The sequence below is a fragment of the Salvelinus namaycush genome, unplaced genomic scaffold (genome assembly GCF_016432855.1).
Source record: "Salvelinus namaycush isolate Seneca unplaced genomic scaffold, SaNama_1.0 Scaffold1280, whole genome shotgun sequence".
Taxonomy (NCBI): Eukaryota; Metazoa; Chordata; class Actinopteri; order Salmoniformes; family Salmonidae; genus Salvelinus; species Salvelinus namaycush.
In genome coordinates, this window is record NW_024057987.1 from 21,875 (window position 1) to 40,000 (window position 18,126).

The 18,126-nt window shown below is 44.3% G+C and overlaps 1 protein-coding gene across 1 annotated transcript in view; it reads right to left on the bottom strand.

The window, feature by feature from the left end:
- Positions 1-503: 503 nt before the first annotated feature.
- The window catches only part of LOC120036275 (secretogranin-3-like), a 33,881-nt gene continuing 16,258 nt past the window's right edge, over positions 504-18,126 (bottom strand). The window contains exons 11-14 of the mRNA XM_038982753.1: positions 9,824-9,907; positions 7,746-7,853; positions 6,878-6,970; positions 504-1,373 (exon numbers count right to left, since the gene is read on the bottom strand). Of these exons, the coding sequence (XP_038838681.1) occupies positions 1,255-1,373; positions 6,878-6,970; positions 7,746-7,853; positions 9,824-9,907 (404 nt within the window). The 3' untranslated portion in view covers positions 504-1,254. The remainder of the gene's footprint in view (positions 1,374-6,877; positions 6,971-7,745; positions 7,854-9,823; positions 9,908-18,126) is intronic.

Here is an 18,126-nt window from a genome sequence, read left to right on the forward strand (position 1 = left end):
AACCTTTACCATTAGTGGGGAAAATGTACAACTGATCCACGATCAGCATCTAGAGGCAACTTCCCACTACTACCCATTTTGCAGAAATCAGATAGATGGAAATGACACACAGGGCCCCCTGCAGGGCCCCAAAGGAATTACCCCAGAACAAAGAGGAGAGGATGGACATACAGGGCTGAAATGATACTGGACAACACAACTGTTTTTGGTTGAGTTAAAAGCCTTAATACAATAGATTTTACATTGATGCTGGATTGAAAAAAAAAACTAGAATATGATAGGACAGATTACATAGAATGAATACATTTAGATATATGTGTACTTGTTGCAAAAGTCTATTGCAAAGACATACATATTACCTGCAATCGATGAGAAAGCTACAGTCGGAACTCTACTATCAGACCCATCTCTGTGCCAAATGGCACCCTACTTCCTATATAGTGCACTATTTTTATCCAGAGCCCTATGGGGCCTAGTCAAAAATAATGCACTAAATAGGGAATAGTATGCCATTTGGGACACAGCCTTTCCACTAGGCACAGACGTCAATTCAACGTCTATTCCAAATTGGTTCAACGTAATGACGTGGAAACAACGTTGAGTCAACCAGTGTGTGTCCATTGGGATGGTTGAACACTCATTCCCCCTCAGTAGGTCAACATTTCACTCCTCAAGGTAGTCAAAGCTGTCATCTAGTAAGTTAGATCAGTCAGTCAGTTGATTTGACAGAATAACTATTGTATTTCCCCTTCCCAATCGAGTCAGTGCCATTCAGTGACATCGGACTATTGCTGATTGTTTTCTAGCTGTATAGTTGAATATATACTTTCAGTGATAATATTACCATTATTGCATTCCAGCTTTCTGGAAATGTCAAATACAATATGTTTTTGCCTAAATTGTTTATTTTTAATACATAAAGGTCATACCTTTCATCTCATAGAGGCCGAATCCTAACTTGAGATCCACTCGCTGAACTCAAACTTTCACACCAAACTCCCACTGACATCAAGGCAAGAATTCACACCAAAATCAGTCAGTTACTTTCAGGGATCATCTTGTCAAGTTTGGATTCTGCTCAGTGTGAGTGAGTCATAAAGCCAGGAGTTTTTCCAAACCATGTTACCAGAACAGGAACAACTCTAGGCCCTATTCATAGGTTTATCAATCGTCATACATTTCCATTAGGTTTTTTGAAGGTTGGTCGTAGGTGTTTGAAGGTTGGTTGTTGGTTATTTGAAGGTTGGTTGAAGGTTACAGGCTGCCGTAGATCCTCTTGATGGTCTCTCCCTCACCCTTCTCGATGATGCCCTTGTCAATGTAGGAGTCCACTTGTTGGTCCATGAAGTCCCTCAATTTGGACAGGTCGTAATCTGGAATAAGATACACAAGGATAGAGACAGATTACAATCTAATCTGGAAAAATGTGACCTAGGATTGTGTAAATCCTGAAACGAAACGTAGGCTGAAAATAATGACCATGTCATATCATAGGAAAAGACACTGCATTCACACAGATTTGTCCGAAGTGCGCAGTTCGGATTTGACATAAAACCCAAATATATCATACTTTAACTATAACAATGATTTATTGATTTAAATGGTTATGCAACATCATGAGTAAGCTCTGGCCATCGTCTTTCAGCTTGAAAAAGTGTATTTCTACTGGTGTGGTGTTTAAGAAGCCGTGGATGAGAGCCAGGGGCTTTCACAACAAGTACTTTTGTTGGTGTTCAAACAATCATTTATCTGATAAAGGATCAGCATCCTATCAAGACTATAGAATATATATGTAAGTGCACATAGAAGGGGTAGGAGCTGGGAGGAGGAGTGTGGGGGAGGAGGGAGGAGTGTGGAGGAGGAGGGAGGAGGAGGTTGTGATAATGATGGTGATATGGAGTCAAGCAGAGAGAACTGTCCATCTGTTCCTCTAGCTACAGTATGTACTGACAGAGAACTGTCCATCTGTTCCTCTAGCTACAGTATGTACTGACAGAGAACTGTCCATCTGTTCCTCTAGCTACAGTATGTACTGACAGAGAACTGTCCATCTGTTCCTCTAGCTACAGTATTGTCACGTTCCTGACCTTATTTCCTTTGTTCAGTCTTTGTTTAGTTGGTCAGGACGTGAGCTGGGTGGGCATTCTATGTTATGTGTTTCTATGTTTGGTTTAGGGTTGTCTAACTAGCCTGATATGGTTCTCAATCAGAGGCAGGTGTTTTACGTTGTCTCTGATTGGGAACCATATTTAGGTAGGCTGTTCTCACTGTTTGTTGGTGGGTGATTGTTCCTGTTCGTGCGTTCATTGTTTTTTCATTGTTCACTTGTTCAGGACTGTTAGCGTCGTTGGTTTCGTTTTGTTAATTGTTTTGTTCGTCTAGAAAAGTATTCTAATAAATATGGATACATACCACGCTGCGCTTTGGTCCTCCTCTCCTTCTACCGACGGAAGCCGTTACAGAATCACCCACCACACTCGGACCAAGCAGCGTGGTAAGCGGCAGCAGCAGCAGGAGCAGCGATGTCAGGAGAAATGGACTTGGGAAGAAATACTGGACGGTAAGGGACCTTGGGTTCAAGCTGGAGAGTATCGCCACCCTGAAGAGCTGGAGGCAGCTAAAGCCGAGAGGCGGTGGTATGAGGAGGCAGCACGGAGGCGAGGCTGGAAGCCTGAGAGTCAGCCCCAAAAATTTATTGGGTGGGGCTAAAAGGGAGTGTGGCGAAGTCAGGTAGGAAACCTGCGCCAACTCCCCGTGCTTACCGTAGAGAGCGAGAGTACGGGCAGACACCGTGTTATGCGGAAGAGCGCACGGTGTCTCCTGTACGTGTGCTTAGCCCAGTGCGGTACATTCCAGCTCCACGTATCGGCAGGGCTAGAGTGGGCATCGAGCCAGGTGCCATGAAGCTGGCTCAACGTATCTGGTCTCCAGTACGTCTCCTCGGGCCGGTGTACATGGCACCAGCCTTACGCATGGTGTCCCCGGTTCGCCAGCACAGCCCAGTGCGGGCTATTCCACCTCGCCGCACTGGCCTGGCTACGGGGAGCATTAAACCAGGTAAGGTTGGGCAGGCTCGGTGCTTAAGAGCTCCTGTACGCCTTCACGGTCCGGTATATCCGGTGCCACCTCCTCGCCCCAGCCCAGTACCACCAGTGCCTACACCACGCACCAGGCTTCCAGTGCGTCTCCAGAGCCCTGTTCCTCCTCCACACACTCTCCCTGTGGTGCGTGTCTCCAGCCCGGTACCACCAGTTCCGGCACCACGCACCAGGCCTACTGTGCGCCTCAGCCGGCCAGAGTCTGCCGTCTGCCCAGCGCCGCCTGCGCTGCCCGTCTGCCCAGCGCCGCATGCACTGCCCGTCTGCCCAGCGCCGTCTGAGCTGTCCGTCTGCCCAGCGCCGCCTGTGCTGCCCGTCTGCCCAGCGCCATCTGAGCCGTCCGTCAGTCAGGAGCCGCGAGAACCGTCCGTCAGTCAGGAGCAGCCAGAGCCGCCCGCCAGTCAGGAGCAGCCAGAGCCGCCCGCTAGTCAGGAGCAGCCAGAGCCGTCAATCAGCCAGGACCGGCCAGGGCCGCCAGCCAGCCAGGAGCTGCCAGAGCCGCCAGCCAGCCAGGAGCTGCCAGAGCCGCCAGCCAGCCAGGAGCTGCCAGAGCCGCCAGCCAGCCAGGAGCTGCCAGAGCCGCCAGCCAGCCAGGAGCTGCCAGAGCTACCTGTCACGCCGGCAATGCCGGAATTCCCCCTCAGTCCGGAGCTGCCCTTCAGTCCGGAGCTGCCCCTCAGTCCGGAGCTGCCCATCAGTCCAGTGGGGTTAATATGGAGGGTCGCCATTAAGAGGAGGCCACGGAAGCGGGGATTAACTATGGTGGGGTGGGGGCCACGTCCGGAGCCAGAGCCGCCACCGTGGACAGATGCCCACCCAGACCCTCCCCTATAGGTTCAGGTTTTGCGGCCGGAGTGCGCACCTTGGGGGGGGGGGGGTACTGTCACGTTCCTGACCTTATTTCCTTTGTTCAGTCTTTGTTTAGTTGGTCAGGACGTGAGCTGGGTGGGCATTCTATGTTATGTGTTTCTATGTTTGGTTTAGGGTTGTCTAACTAGCCTGATATGGTTCTCAATCAGAGGCAGGTGTTTTACGTTGTCTCTGATTGGGAACCATATTTAGGTAGGCTGTTCTCACTGTTCTCAAAGTATTCTAATAAATATGGATACATACCACGCTGCGCTTTGGTCCTCCTCTCCTTCTACCGACGGAAGCCGTTACAAGTATGTACTGACAGAGAACTGTCCATTTGTTCCTCTAGCTACAGTATGTACTGACAGAGAACTGTCCATCTGTTCCTCTAGCTACAGTATGTACTGACAGAGAACTGTCCATCTGTTCCTCTAGCTACAGTATGTACTGACAGAGAACTGTCCATTTGTTCCTCTGGCTACAGTATGTACATTTTTACATTTTACATTTTAGTCATTTAGCAGACGCTCTTATCCAGAGCGACTTACAGTAGAGTGCATACATTTATTACATTTACATACTGAGACAAGGATATCCCTACCGGCCAAACCCTCCCTAACCCGGACGACGCTATGCCAATTGTGCGTTGCCCCACGGACCTCCCGGTTGTGGCCGGCTGCGGCAGAGCCTGGGCGCAAACCTGCGTTGAGCTGATATTTCCATAATTCCTTATAATGTCACTCAATACATTGTGCTTACAATATACAAATGATACAGAAACACATCAAAACATCCACTATAATATCTGTGGCTAACCTAGATGCTCTATTATGCACTATAGGCTGGTTTCCCAGACACAGATTAAGCCTGGTCCTGGACTAAAAATTACTTCAATGGAGAATCTCCATTGAAGTCCAGACCTGGGCCAGCCTTCATCTGCTTGGGAAACCGGCACTATATGCACTGGGTGTGCACCAGTACACCATTAACAAACGGTTCCCTACACATTACAAACTGTTCCCTACACATTACAAACTGTTCCCTACACATTACAAACCGTTCCCTACACATTACAAACTGTTCCCTACACATCGCAAACCGTTCCCTACACATTACAAACTGTTCCCTACACATTACAAACTGTTCCCTACACATTACAAACCGTTCCCTACACATTACAAACTGTTCCCTACACATCGCAAACCGTTCCCTACACATTACAAACTGTTCCATACACATTACAAACTGTTCCCTACACATTACAAACTGTTCCCTACACATCACAAACTGTTCCCTACACATCACAAACCGTTCCCTACACATTACAAACTGTTCCCTACACATCACAAACCGTTCCCTACACATTACAAACCGTTCCCTACACATTACAAACCGTTCCCTACACATTACAAGCCGTTCCCTACACATCACAAACTGTTCCCTACACATCGCAAACCGTTCCCTACACATTACAAACTGTTCCCTACACATTACAAACTGTTCCCTACACATCACAAACCGTTCCCTACACATTACAAACTGTTCCCTACACATTACAAACCGTTCCCTACACATTACAAACTGTTCCCTACACATTACAAACTGTTCCCTACACATTACAAGCCGTTCCCTACACATTACAAACCGTTCCCTACACATTCCAAACTGTTCCCTACACATCCCAAACTGTTCCCTACACATCACAAACCGTTCCCTACACATTCCAAACTGTTCCCTACACATTCCAAACTGTTCCCTACACATTACAAACTGTTCCCTACACATCACAAACCGTTCCCTACACATTCCAAACTGTTCCCTACACATTCCAAACTGTTCCCTACACATTACAAACTGTTCCCTACACAACACAAACCGTTCCCTACACATTGCAAACCGTTCCCTACACATTACAAACCGTTCCCTACACATTACAAACCATTCCCTACACATTATAAACTGTTCCCTACACATTACAAACCGTTCCCTACACATTACAAACCGTTCCCTACACATTACAAACCGTTCCCTACACATTACAAACCGTTCCCTACACATTCCAAACTGTTCCCTAAACATCCCAAACTGTTCCCTACACATCACAAACCGTTCCCTACACATTCCAAACTGTTCCCTACACATTCCAAACTGTTCCCTACACATTACAAACTGTTCCCTACACATCACAAACCGTTCCCTACACATTCCAAACTGTTCCCTACACATTCCAAACTGTTCCCTACACATTACAAACTGTTCCCTACACATTACAAACTGTTCCCTACACATTACAATCTGTTCCCTACACATTACAATCTGTTCCCTACACATTACAAACCGTTCCCTACACATTACAAACCGTTTTGCAGGGCTCTGGAGGAGGTAGCGGTCCTGCTGCTGGGTTGTTGCCCTCCTACGGCCTCCTCCACGTCTCCTGATGTACTGGCCTGTCTCCTGGTAGCGCCTCCATGCTCTGGACACTACGCTGACAGACACAGCAAACTTTTTTGCCACAGCTCGCATTGATGTGCCATCCTGGATGAACTGCACTACCTGAGCCACTTGTGTGGGTTGTAGCCTCCGTCTCATGCTACCACTAGAGTGAGAGCACCACCAGCATTCAAAAGTGACCAAAACATCAGCCAGGAAGCATAGGAACTGAGAAGTTGTCTGTGGTCACCACCTGCAGAATCACTCCTTTTTTGGGGGTGTCTTGCTAATTGCCTATAATTTCCATCTTTTGTCTATTCCATTTGCACAACAGCATGTGAAATTTATTGTCAATCAGTGTTGCTTCCTAATTGGACAGTTTGATTTCACAGAAGTGTGATTGACTTGGAGTTACATTGTGTTGTTTAAGTGTTCCCTTTATTTTTTTGAGCAGTGTATATATTATATATATATATATATATATATAGTTGTCTTACCATCTTTGCCCTCGTCTTTGTTGTGTTTCTTCAGCCACTCAATGTTCTTCCTGATGGCTTCCAAGTAGATCTCAGACTTGCCTGGGTGATCTAAAAGAAAGAGAGAGAGAGAGAGAGAAAGAGCGAGCGAGAGAAAGGGAGAAAGAGAGAAAGAAAGAGAGAGGGAGAAAGATAATTGTCAGTTGTGATGGGATACACTTTTCTGTCTTCACAGCCTTTCAATCCCAGGCCGATATTGAAATAGTTTCTACTATTTAGGTGGCTTTCATTTTGGGTCTATATTACAGTCTTATAGCAGGTATTTTGGGTCTATATTAATTACAGTCTCATGTTGCCCTCAAATGCTCCTCGCAAGTGGGAAATACGAGGTTCCAACTGGGTTTTAATGAACCGCTGAAACAAATGTTACGCTGAAACATCAAACTGATACTTTTTGTAAGGATTACTGTCTTTTTAGCAACAAAATTCAAACTGAAAATGACTAAATATAGTAGAAAGTCTACATGGTCCCTTGATTATTTTTAGCGTCAGTTTAGACACGAAACAGACACTTACGTTTGCCACACACTATCTTCTCAGACTGTTCGTTAACATTAGCGAACGGTCACAGCTAACACAAAACAAATGGAAATGTATTAGCTAACGCTATCCAACGCTCGCAAACTATTTCCCTTGTTGAACGGACCTCAGTTAGTACATTACTATATCAACATCTAGCACCAAAACGGCTGCTATACGAATGTCATATACACACAGAATGCCGAACTTGTGAGGGTCCTTCAAGTGGTTAATTAAAATTGTTCAACTGAAATTGTTACTCTGGTAACATGTTCGCTGCAAACAGAATCCTTCTTGAACTCGCCTCTGGCCTCAGTGGACGGCGCTTCTTCCTTGGTTGAGTCTTTCAGGTTCTCATACTCCTTCTGCATCTTGGCCGCCTCTGCCTTGGTGTTGTCATCGTCCTCTGGGGTCTTCCCTGCCAAACCAACACAACAATAGACAGTTACCACCAACCAAACTCAACCCGACTGAACCCAACTCAACTCAACCCCACCTCACCACACCACACCCAACCACACCCAACCCAACCCCACCACACCACACCACACCACACCACACCCAACCCAACCCCAACCAACCACACCCAACCCAACCCCACCACACCTAACCTCACCACACCACACCCAACCCAACCACACCCAACCCAACCCCACCACACCACACCCAACCCAACCCCACCCAACCAACCACACCCAACCCAACCCCACCACACCTAACCACACCACATCCAACCCAACCCCACCCCACCCAACCCAACCCAACCCCACCACACCTAATCTCACCACACCACACCCAACCCCACCTTAAAGGGGAAGTTCAGTATTACACGACCTGTCTGAGCAAAGTACCTTACATTTACCTTTACCATAACCATACATGAAAATAAACAAATCCAGAAGGGAATAATGAAAAGTACAGTGACTAGATTTACCTGACACTACTCACAGAGCCACCGCAAGGTCAATCAGGTGGAATGATATGAAAAGGACAGGTCACTCCATAGTGGGTGATATTTACCTGTAGGAAGGATGATGCCAGGGATCCCAACTGACTGGGTGATATTTACCTGTAGGAGGGATGATGCCAGGGATCCCAACTGACTGGGTGATATTTACCTGTAGGAAGGATGATGCCAGGGATCCCCACTGACTGGGTGATATTTACCTGTAGGAAGGATGATGCCAGGGATCCCAACTGACTGGGTGATATTTACCTGTAGGAGGGATGATGCCAGGGATCCCAACTGACTGGGTGATATTTACCTGTAGGAGGGATGATGCCAGGGATCCCAACTGACTGGGTGATATTTACCTGTAGGAGGGATGATGCCAGGGATCCCAACTGACTGGGTGATATTTACCTGTAGGAAGGATGATGCCAGGGATCCCAACTGACTGGGTGATATTTACCTGTAGGAAGGATGATGCCAGGGATCCCAACTGACTGGGTGATATTTACCTGTAGGAGGGATGATGCCAGGGATCCCCACTGACTGGGTGATATTTACCTGTAGGAGGGATGATGCCAGGGATCCCCACTGACTGGGTGATATTTACCTGTAGGAAGGATGATGCCAGGGATCCCCACTGACTGGGTGATATTTACCTGTAGGAGGGATGATGCCAGGGATCCCAACTGACGGTGATATTTACCTGTAGGAGGGATGATGCCAGGGATACCAACTGACTGGGTGATATTTACCTGTAGGAAGGATGATGCCAGGGATACCAACTGACTGAGTGATATTTACCTGTAGGAGGGATGATGCCAGGGATCCCAACTGACTGGGTGATATTTACCTGTAGGAGGGATGATGCCAGGGATCCCAACTGACGGTGATATTTACCTGTAGGAGGGATGATGCCAGGGATACCAACTGACTGGGTGATATTTACCTGTAGGAAGGATGATGCCAGGGATACCAACTGACTGAGTGATATTTACCTGTAGGAGGGATGATGCCAGGGATCCCAACTGACTGGGTGATATTTACCTGTAGGAGGGATGATGCCAGGGATCCCAACTGACTGGGTGATATTTACCTGTAGGAGGGATGATGCCAGGGATAACAACTGACTGGGTGATATTTACCTGTAGGAGGGATGATGCCAGGGATCCCAACTGACTGGGTGATATTTACCTGTAGGAGGGATGATGCCAGGGATCCCAACTGACTGAGTGATATTTACCTGTAGGAGGGATGATGCCAGGGATAACAACTGACTGGGTGATATTTACCTGTAGGAGGGATGATGCCAGGGTTCCCAACTGACTGGGTGATATTTACCTGTAGGAGGGATGATGCCACGGATACCAACTGACTGAGTGATATTTACCTGTAGGAGGGATGATGCCACGGATACCAACTGACTAAGTGATATTTACCTGTAGGAGGGATGATGCCAGGGATCCCCAGTGTTTTCCCCAGCTTATTCTTGGTCTGCAGAGCGATCATAGCATCCAGGTTCTCTACAGGAGGATAGACATATAGAGGTTAGACAGGTCTCCACAACACCACTCATTCAGTATACAATCTATATTCTCTATTTATACGTTCCACCTTTTCCTTCCTTCTAGCTCTCCCCTGCTCTACCTCTCTCCTCTTTTTCCACAGCACTACCCATTATTTACTATATTATCTATTTCTGTTCCTCTCTTTCTTTCCTATCTCTTCTACACTCCCATGTCTCTACCGTTCCCTCTCTCTTTCCTCTTTTTCATTCCAGAACACCACTCATTATACTATGAGGGTTCTGATTCCAGAACACCACTCATTATACTATGAGGGTTCTGATTCCAGAACACCACTCATTATACTATGAGGGTTCTGATTCCAGATCACCACTCATTATACTATGAGGGTTCTGATTCCAGAACACCACTCATTATACTATGAGGGTTCTGATTCCAGAACACCACTCATTATACTATGAGGGTTCTGATTCAAGAACACCACTCATTATACTATGAGGGTTCTGATTCCAGAACACCACTCATTATACTATGAGGGTTCGGATTCAAGAACACCACTCATTATACTATGAGGGTTCTGATTCCAGAACACCACTCATTATACTATGAGGGTTCTGATTCCAGAACACAACTCATTATACTATGAGGGTTCTGATTCCAGATCACCACTCATTATACTATGAGGGTTCTGATTCCAGAACACCACTCATTATACTATGAGGGTTCTGATTCCAGAACACCACTCATTATACTATGAGGGTTCTGATTCAAGAACACCACTCATTATACTATGAGGGTTCTGATTCCAGATCACCACTCATTATACTATGAGGGTTCTGATTCAAGAACACCACTCATTATACTATGAGGGTTCTGATTCCAGAACACCACTCATTATACTATGAGGGTTCTGATTCCAGAACACCACTCATTATACTATGAGGGTTCTGATTCCAGATCACAACTCATTATACTATGAGGGTTCTGATTCCAGAACACCACTCATTATACTATGAGGGTTCTGATTCCAGAACACCACTCATTATACTATGAGGGTTCTGATTCCAGATCACCACTCATTATACTATGAGGGTTCTGATTCAAGAACACCACTCATTATACTATGAGGGTTCTGATTCCAGAACACCACTCATTATACTATGAGGGTTCTGATTCCAGAACACCACTCATTATACTATGAGGGTTCTGATTCCAGAACACCACTCATTATACTATGAGGGTTCTGATTCCAGAACACAACTCATTATACTATGAGGGTTCTGATTCCAGAACACCACTCATTATACTATGAGGGTTCTGATTCCAGATCACAACTCATTATACTATGAGGGTTCTGATTCCAGATCACCACTCATTATACTATGAGGGTTCTGATTCCAGAACACCACTCATTATACTATGAGGGTTCTGATTCCAGAACACCACTCATTATACTATGAGGGTTCTGATTCCAGAACACCACTCATTATACTATGAGGGTTCTGATTCCAGAACACCACTCATTATACTATGAGGGTTCTGATTCAAGAACACCACTCATTATACTATGAGGGTTCTGATTCCAGATCACAACTCATTATACTATGAGGGTTCTGATTCCAGAACACCACTCATTATACTATGAGGGTTCTGATTCCAGATCCCCACTCATTATACTATGAGGGTTCTGATTCCAGAACACCACTCATTATACTATGAGGGTTCTGATTCCAGAACACCACTCATTATACTATGAGGGTTCTGATTCCAGAACACCACTCATTATACTATGAGGGTTCTGATTCCAGAACACCACTCATTATACTATGAGGGTTCTGATTCCAGAACACCACTCATTATACTATGAGGGTTCTGATTCCAGAACACCACTCATTATACTATGAGGGTTCTGATTCCAGAACACCACTCATTATACTATGAGGGCTCTGATTCCAGAACACCACTCATTATACTATGAGGGCTCTGATTCCAGATCACCACTCATTATACTATGAGGGTTCTGATTCCAGATCACCACTCATTATACTATGAGGGTTCTGATTCCAGATCACAACTTATTATACTATGAGGGTTCTGATTCCAGAACACCACTCATTATACTATGAGGGTTCTGATTCCAGATCACCACTCATTATACTATGAGGGTTCTGATTCAAGAACACCACTCATTATACTATGAGGGTTCTGATTCCAGAACACCACTCATTATACTATGAGGGTTCTGATTCCAGAACACCACTCATTATACTATGAGGGTTCTGATTCCAGAACACCACTCATTATACTATGAGGGTTCTGATTCCAGAACACAACTCATTATACTATGAGGGTTCTGATTCCAGAACACCACTCATTATACTATGAGGGTTCTGATTCCAGATCACAACTCATTATACTATGAGGGTTCTGATTCCAGATCACCACTCATTATACTATGAGGGTTCTGATTCCAGAACACCACTCATTATACTATGAGGGTTCTGATTCCAGAACACCACTCATTATACTATGAGGGTTCTGATTCAAGAACACCACTCATTATACTATGAGGGTTCTGATTCCAGATCACCACTCATTATACTATGAGGGTTCTGATTCAAGAACACCACTCATTATACTATGAGGGTTCTGATTCCAGATCGCCACTCATTATACTATGAGGGTTCTGATTCAAGAACACCACTCATTATACTATGAGGGTTCTGATTCCAGAACGCCAATCATTATACTATGAGGGTTCGGATTCAAGAACACCACTCATTATACTATGAGGGTTCTGATTCCAGAACACCACTCATTATACTATGAGGGTTCTGATTCCAGAACACAACTCATTATACTATGAGGGTTCTGATTCCAGATCACCACTCATTATACTATGAGGGTTCTGATTCCAGAACGCCACTCATTATACTATGAGGGTTCTGATTCCAGAACACCACTCATTATACTATGAGGGTTCTGATTCAAGAACGCCACTCATTATACTATGAGGGTTCTGATTCCAGATCGCCACTCATTATACTATGAGGGTTCTGATTCAAGAACGCCACTCATTATACTATGAGGGTTCTGATTCCAGATCGCCACTCATTATACTATGAGGGTTCGGATTCAAGAACGCCACTCATTATACTATGAGGGTTCTGATTCCAGAACGCCACTCATTATACTATGAGGGTTCGGATTCAAGAACGCCACTCATTATACTATGAGGGTTCTGATTCCAGAACGCCACTCATTATACTATGAGGGTTCTGATTCAAGAACACCACTCATTATACTATGAGGGTTCTGATTCCAGAACGCCACTCATTATACTATGAGGGTTCTGATTCCAGAACGCCACTCATTATACTATGAGGGTTCTGATTCCAGAACGCCACTCATTATACTATGAGGGTTCTGATTCCAGAACGCCACTCATTATACTATGAGGGTTCTGATTCCAGAACGCCACTCATTATACTATGAGGGTTCTGATTCCAGAACGCCACTCATTATACTATGAGGGTTCTGATTCCAGAACGCCACTCATTATACTATGAGGGTTCTGATTCCAGAACGCCACTCATTATACTATGAGGGTTCTGATTCCAGAACGCCAGTCATTATACTATGAGGGTTCTGATTCCAGAACGCCACTCATTATACTATGAGGGTTCTGATTCCAGAACGCCACTCATTATACTATGAGGGTTCTGATTCCAGAACGCCACTCATTATACTATGAGGGTTCTGATTCCAGATCGCCACTCATTATACTATGATGGTTCTGATTCCAGATCGCAACTCATTATACTATGAGGGTTCTGATTCCAGAACACCACTCATTATACTATGAGGGTTCTGATTCCAGATCGCAACTCATTATACTATGAGGGTTCTGATTCCAGAACACCACTCATTATACTATGAGGGTTCTGATTCCAGAACACCACTCATTATACTATGAGGGTTCTGATTCCAGAACACCACTCATTATACTATGAGGGTTCTGATTCCAGATCACAACTCATTATACTATGAGGGTTCTGATTCCAGAACACCACTCATTATACTATGAGGGTTCTGATTCCAGAACACCACTCATTATACTATGAGGGTTCTGATTCCAGAACACCACTCATTATACTATGAGGGTTCTGATTCCAGAACACCACTCATTATACTATGAGGGTTCTGATTCCAGAACGCCACTCATTATACTATGAGGGTTCTGATTCCAGATCACCACTCATTATACTATGAGGGTTCTGATTCAAGAACACCACTCATTATACTATGAGGGTTCTGATTCCAGAACACCACTCATTATACTATGAGGGTTCTGATTCCAGAACACCACTCATTATACTATGAGGGTTCTGATTCCAGAACACCACTCATTATACTATGAGGGTTCTGATTCCAGAACACCACTCATTATACTATGAGGGTTCTGATTCCAGAACACCACTCATTATACTATGAGGGTTCTGATTCCAGATCACAACTCATTATACTATGAGGGTTCTGATTCCAGATCACCACTCATTATACTATGAGGGTTCTGATTCCAGAACACCACTCATTATACTATGAGGGTTCTGATTCCAGAACACCACTCATTATACTATGAGGGTTCTGATTCAAGAACACCACTCATTATACTATGAGGGTTCTGATTCCAGAACACCACTCATTATACTATGAGGGTTCTGATTCAAGAACACCACTCATTATACTATGAGGGTTCTGATTCCAGATCACAACTCATTATACTATGAGGGTTCTGATTCCAGAACACCACTCATTATACTATGAGGGTTCTGATTCCAGATCCCCACTCATTATACTATGAGGGTTCTGATTCCAGAACACCACTCATTATACTATGAGGGTTCTGATTCCAGAACACCACTCATTATACTATGAGGGTTCTGATTCCAGAACACCACTCATTATACTATGAGGGTTCTGATTCCAGAACACCACTCATTATACTATGAGGGTTCTGATTCCAGAACACCACTCATTATACTATGAGGGTTCTGATTCCAGAACACCACTCATTATACTATGAGGGTTCTGATTCCAGAACACCACTCATTATACTATGAGGGCTCTGATTCCAGAACACCACTCATTATACTATGAGGGCTCTGATTCCAGAACACCACTCATTATACTATGAGGGTTCTGATTCCAGATCACCACTCATTATACTATGAGGGTTCTGATTCCAGATCACCACTCATTATACTATGAGGGTTCTGATTCCAGATCACAACTTATTATACTATGAGGGTTCTGATTCAAGAACACCACTCATTATACTATGAGGGTTCTGATTCCAGATCATAACTCATTATACTATGAGGGTTCTGATTCCAGAACACCACTCATTATACTATGAGGGTTCTGATTCCAGATCCCCACTCATTATACTATGAGGGTTCTGATTCCAGAACACCACTCATTATACTATGAGGGTTCTGATTCCAGAACACCACTCATTATACTATGAGGGTTCTGATTCCAGAACACAACTTATTATACTATGAGGGTTCTGATTCCAGAACACCACTCATTATACTATGAGGGTTCTGATTCCAGATCACCACTCATTATACTATGAGGGTTCTGATTCAAGAACACCACTCATTATACTATGAGGGTTCTGATTCCAGAACACCACTCATTATACTATGAGGGTTCTGATTCCAGAACACCACTCATTATACTATGAGGGTTCTGATTCCAGAACACCACTCATTATACTATGAGGGTTCTGATTCCAGATCACAACTCATTATACTATGAGGGTTCTGATTCCAGATCACCACTCATTATACTATGAGGGTTCTGATTCCAGAACGCCACTCATTATACTATGAGGGTTCTGATTCCAGAACACCACTCATTATACTATGAGGGTTCTGATTCCAGAACACCACTCATTATACTATGAGGGTTCTGATTCCAGAACGCCACTCATTATACTATGAGGGTTCTGATTCCAGAACACCACTCATTATACTATGAGGGTTCTGATTCCAGAACGCCACTCATTATACTATGAGGGTTCGCTATGAGGGTTCTGATTCCAGAACACCACTCATTATACTATGAGGGTTCTGATTCCAGAACACCACTCATTATACTATGAGGGTTCTGATTCCAGAACACAACTCATTATACTATGAGGGTTCTGATTCCAGAACACCACTCATTATACTATGAGGGTTCTGATTCCAGATCACCACTCATTATACTATGAGGGTTCTGATTCCAGATCGCCACTCATTATACTATGAGGGTTCTGATTCCAGAACGCCACTCATTATACTATGAGGGTTCTGATTCCAGAACGCCACTCATTATACTATGAGGGTTCTGATTCCAGAACGCCACTCATTATACTATGAGGGTTCTGATTCCAGAACGCCACTCATTATACTATGAGGGTTCTGATTCCAGAACGCCACTCATTATACTATGAGGGTTCTGATTCCAGAACGCCACTCATTATACTATGAGGGTTCTGATTCCAGAACGCCACTCATTATACTATGAGGGTTCTGATTCCAGAACGCCACTCATTATACTATGAGGGTTCTGATTCCAGAACGCCACTCATTATACTATGAGGGTTCTGATTCCAGAACGCCACTCATTATACTATGAGGGTTCTGATTCCAGAACGCCACTCATTATACTATGAGGGTTCTGATTCCAGAACGCCACTCATTATACTATGAGGGTTCTGATTCCAGAACGCCACTCATTATACTATGAGGGTTCTGATTCCAGAACGCCACTCATTATACTATGAGGGTTCTGATTCCAGAACGCCACTCATTATACTATGAGGATTCTGATTCCAGAACACCACTCATTATACTATGAGGGTTCTGATTCCAGATCGCCACTCATTATACTATGAGGGTTCTGATTCCAGATCGCACTCATTATACTATGAGGGTTCTGATTCCAGAACACCACTCATTATACTATGAGGGTTCTGATTCCAGATCGCCACTCATTATACTATGAGGGTTCTGATTCCAGAACACCCCTCATTATACTATGAGGGTTCTGATTCCAGAACACCACTCATTATACTATGAGGGTTCTGATTCCAGATCACAACTCATTATACTATGAGGGTTCTGATTCCAGAACACCACTCATTATACTATGAGGGTTCTGATTCCAGAACACCACTCATTATACTATGAGGGTTCTGATTCCAGAACACCACTCATTATACTATGAGGGTTCTGATTCCAGATCACCACTCATTATACTATGAGGGTTCTGATTCAAGAACACCACTCATTATACTATGAGGGTTCTGATTCCAGAACACCACTCATTATACTATGAGGGTTCTGATTCCAGAACACCACTCATTATACTATGAGGGTTCTGATTCCAGAACACCACTCATTATACTATGAGGGTTCTGATTCCAGAACACAACTCATTATACTATGAGGGTTCTGATTCCAGAACACCACTCATTATACTATGAGGGTTCTGATTCCAGATCACAACTCATTATACTATGAGGGTTCTGATTCCAGATCACCACTCATTATACTATGAGGGTTCTGATTCCAGAACACCACTCATTATACTATGAGGGTTCTGATTCCAGAACACCACTCATTATACTATGAGGGTTCTGATTCAAGAACACCACTCATTATACTATGAGGGTTCTGATTCCAGATCACCACTCATTATACTATGAGGGTTCTGATTCCAGAACACCACTCATTATACTATGAGGGTTCTGATTCCAGATCCCCACTCATTATACTATGAGGGTTCTGATTCCAGAACACCACTCATTATACTATGAGGGTTCTGATTCCAGAACACCACTCATTATACTATGAGGGTTCTGATTCCAGAACACCACTCATTATACTATGAGGGTTCTGATTCCAGAACACCACTCATTATACTATGAGGGTTCTGATTCCAGAACACCACTCATTATACTATGAGGGTTCTGATTCCAGAACACCACTCATTATACTATGAGGGTTCTGATTCCAGAACACCACTCATTATACTATGAGGGTTCTGATTCCAGAACACCACTCATTATACTATGAGGGCTCTGATTCCAGAACACCACTCATTATACTATGAGGGTTCTGATTCCAGATCACCACTCATTATACTATGAGGGTTCTGAT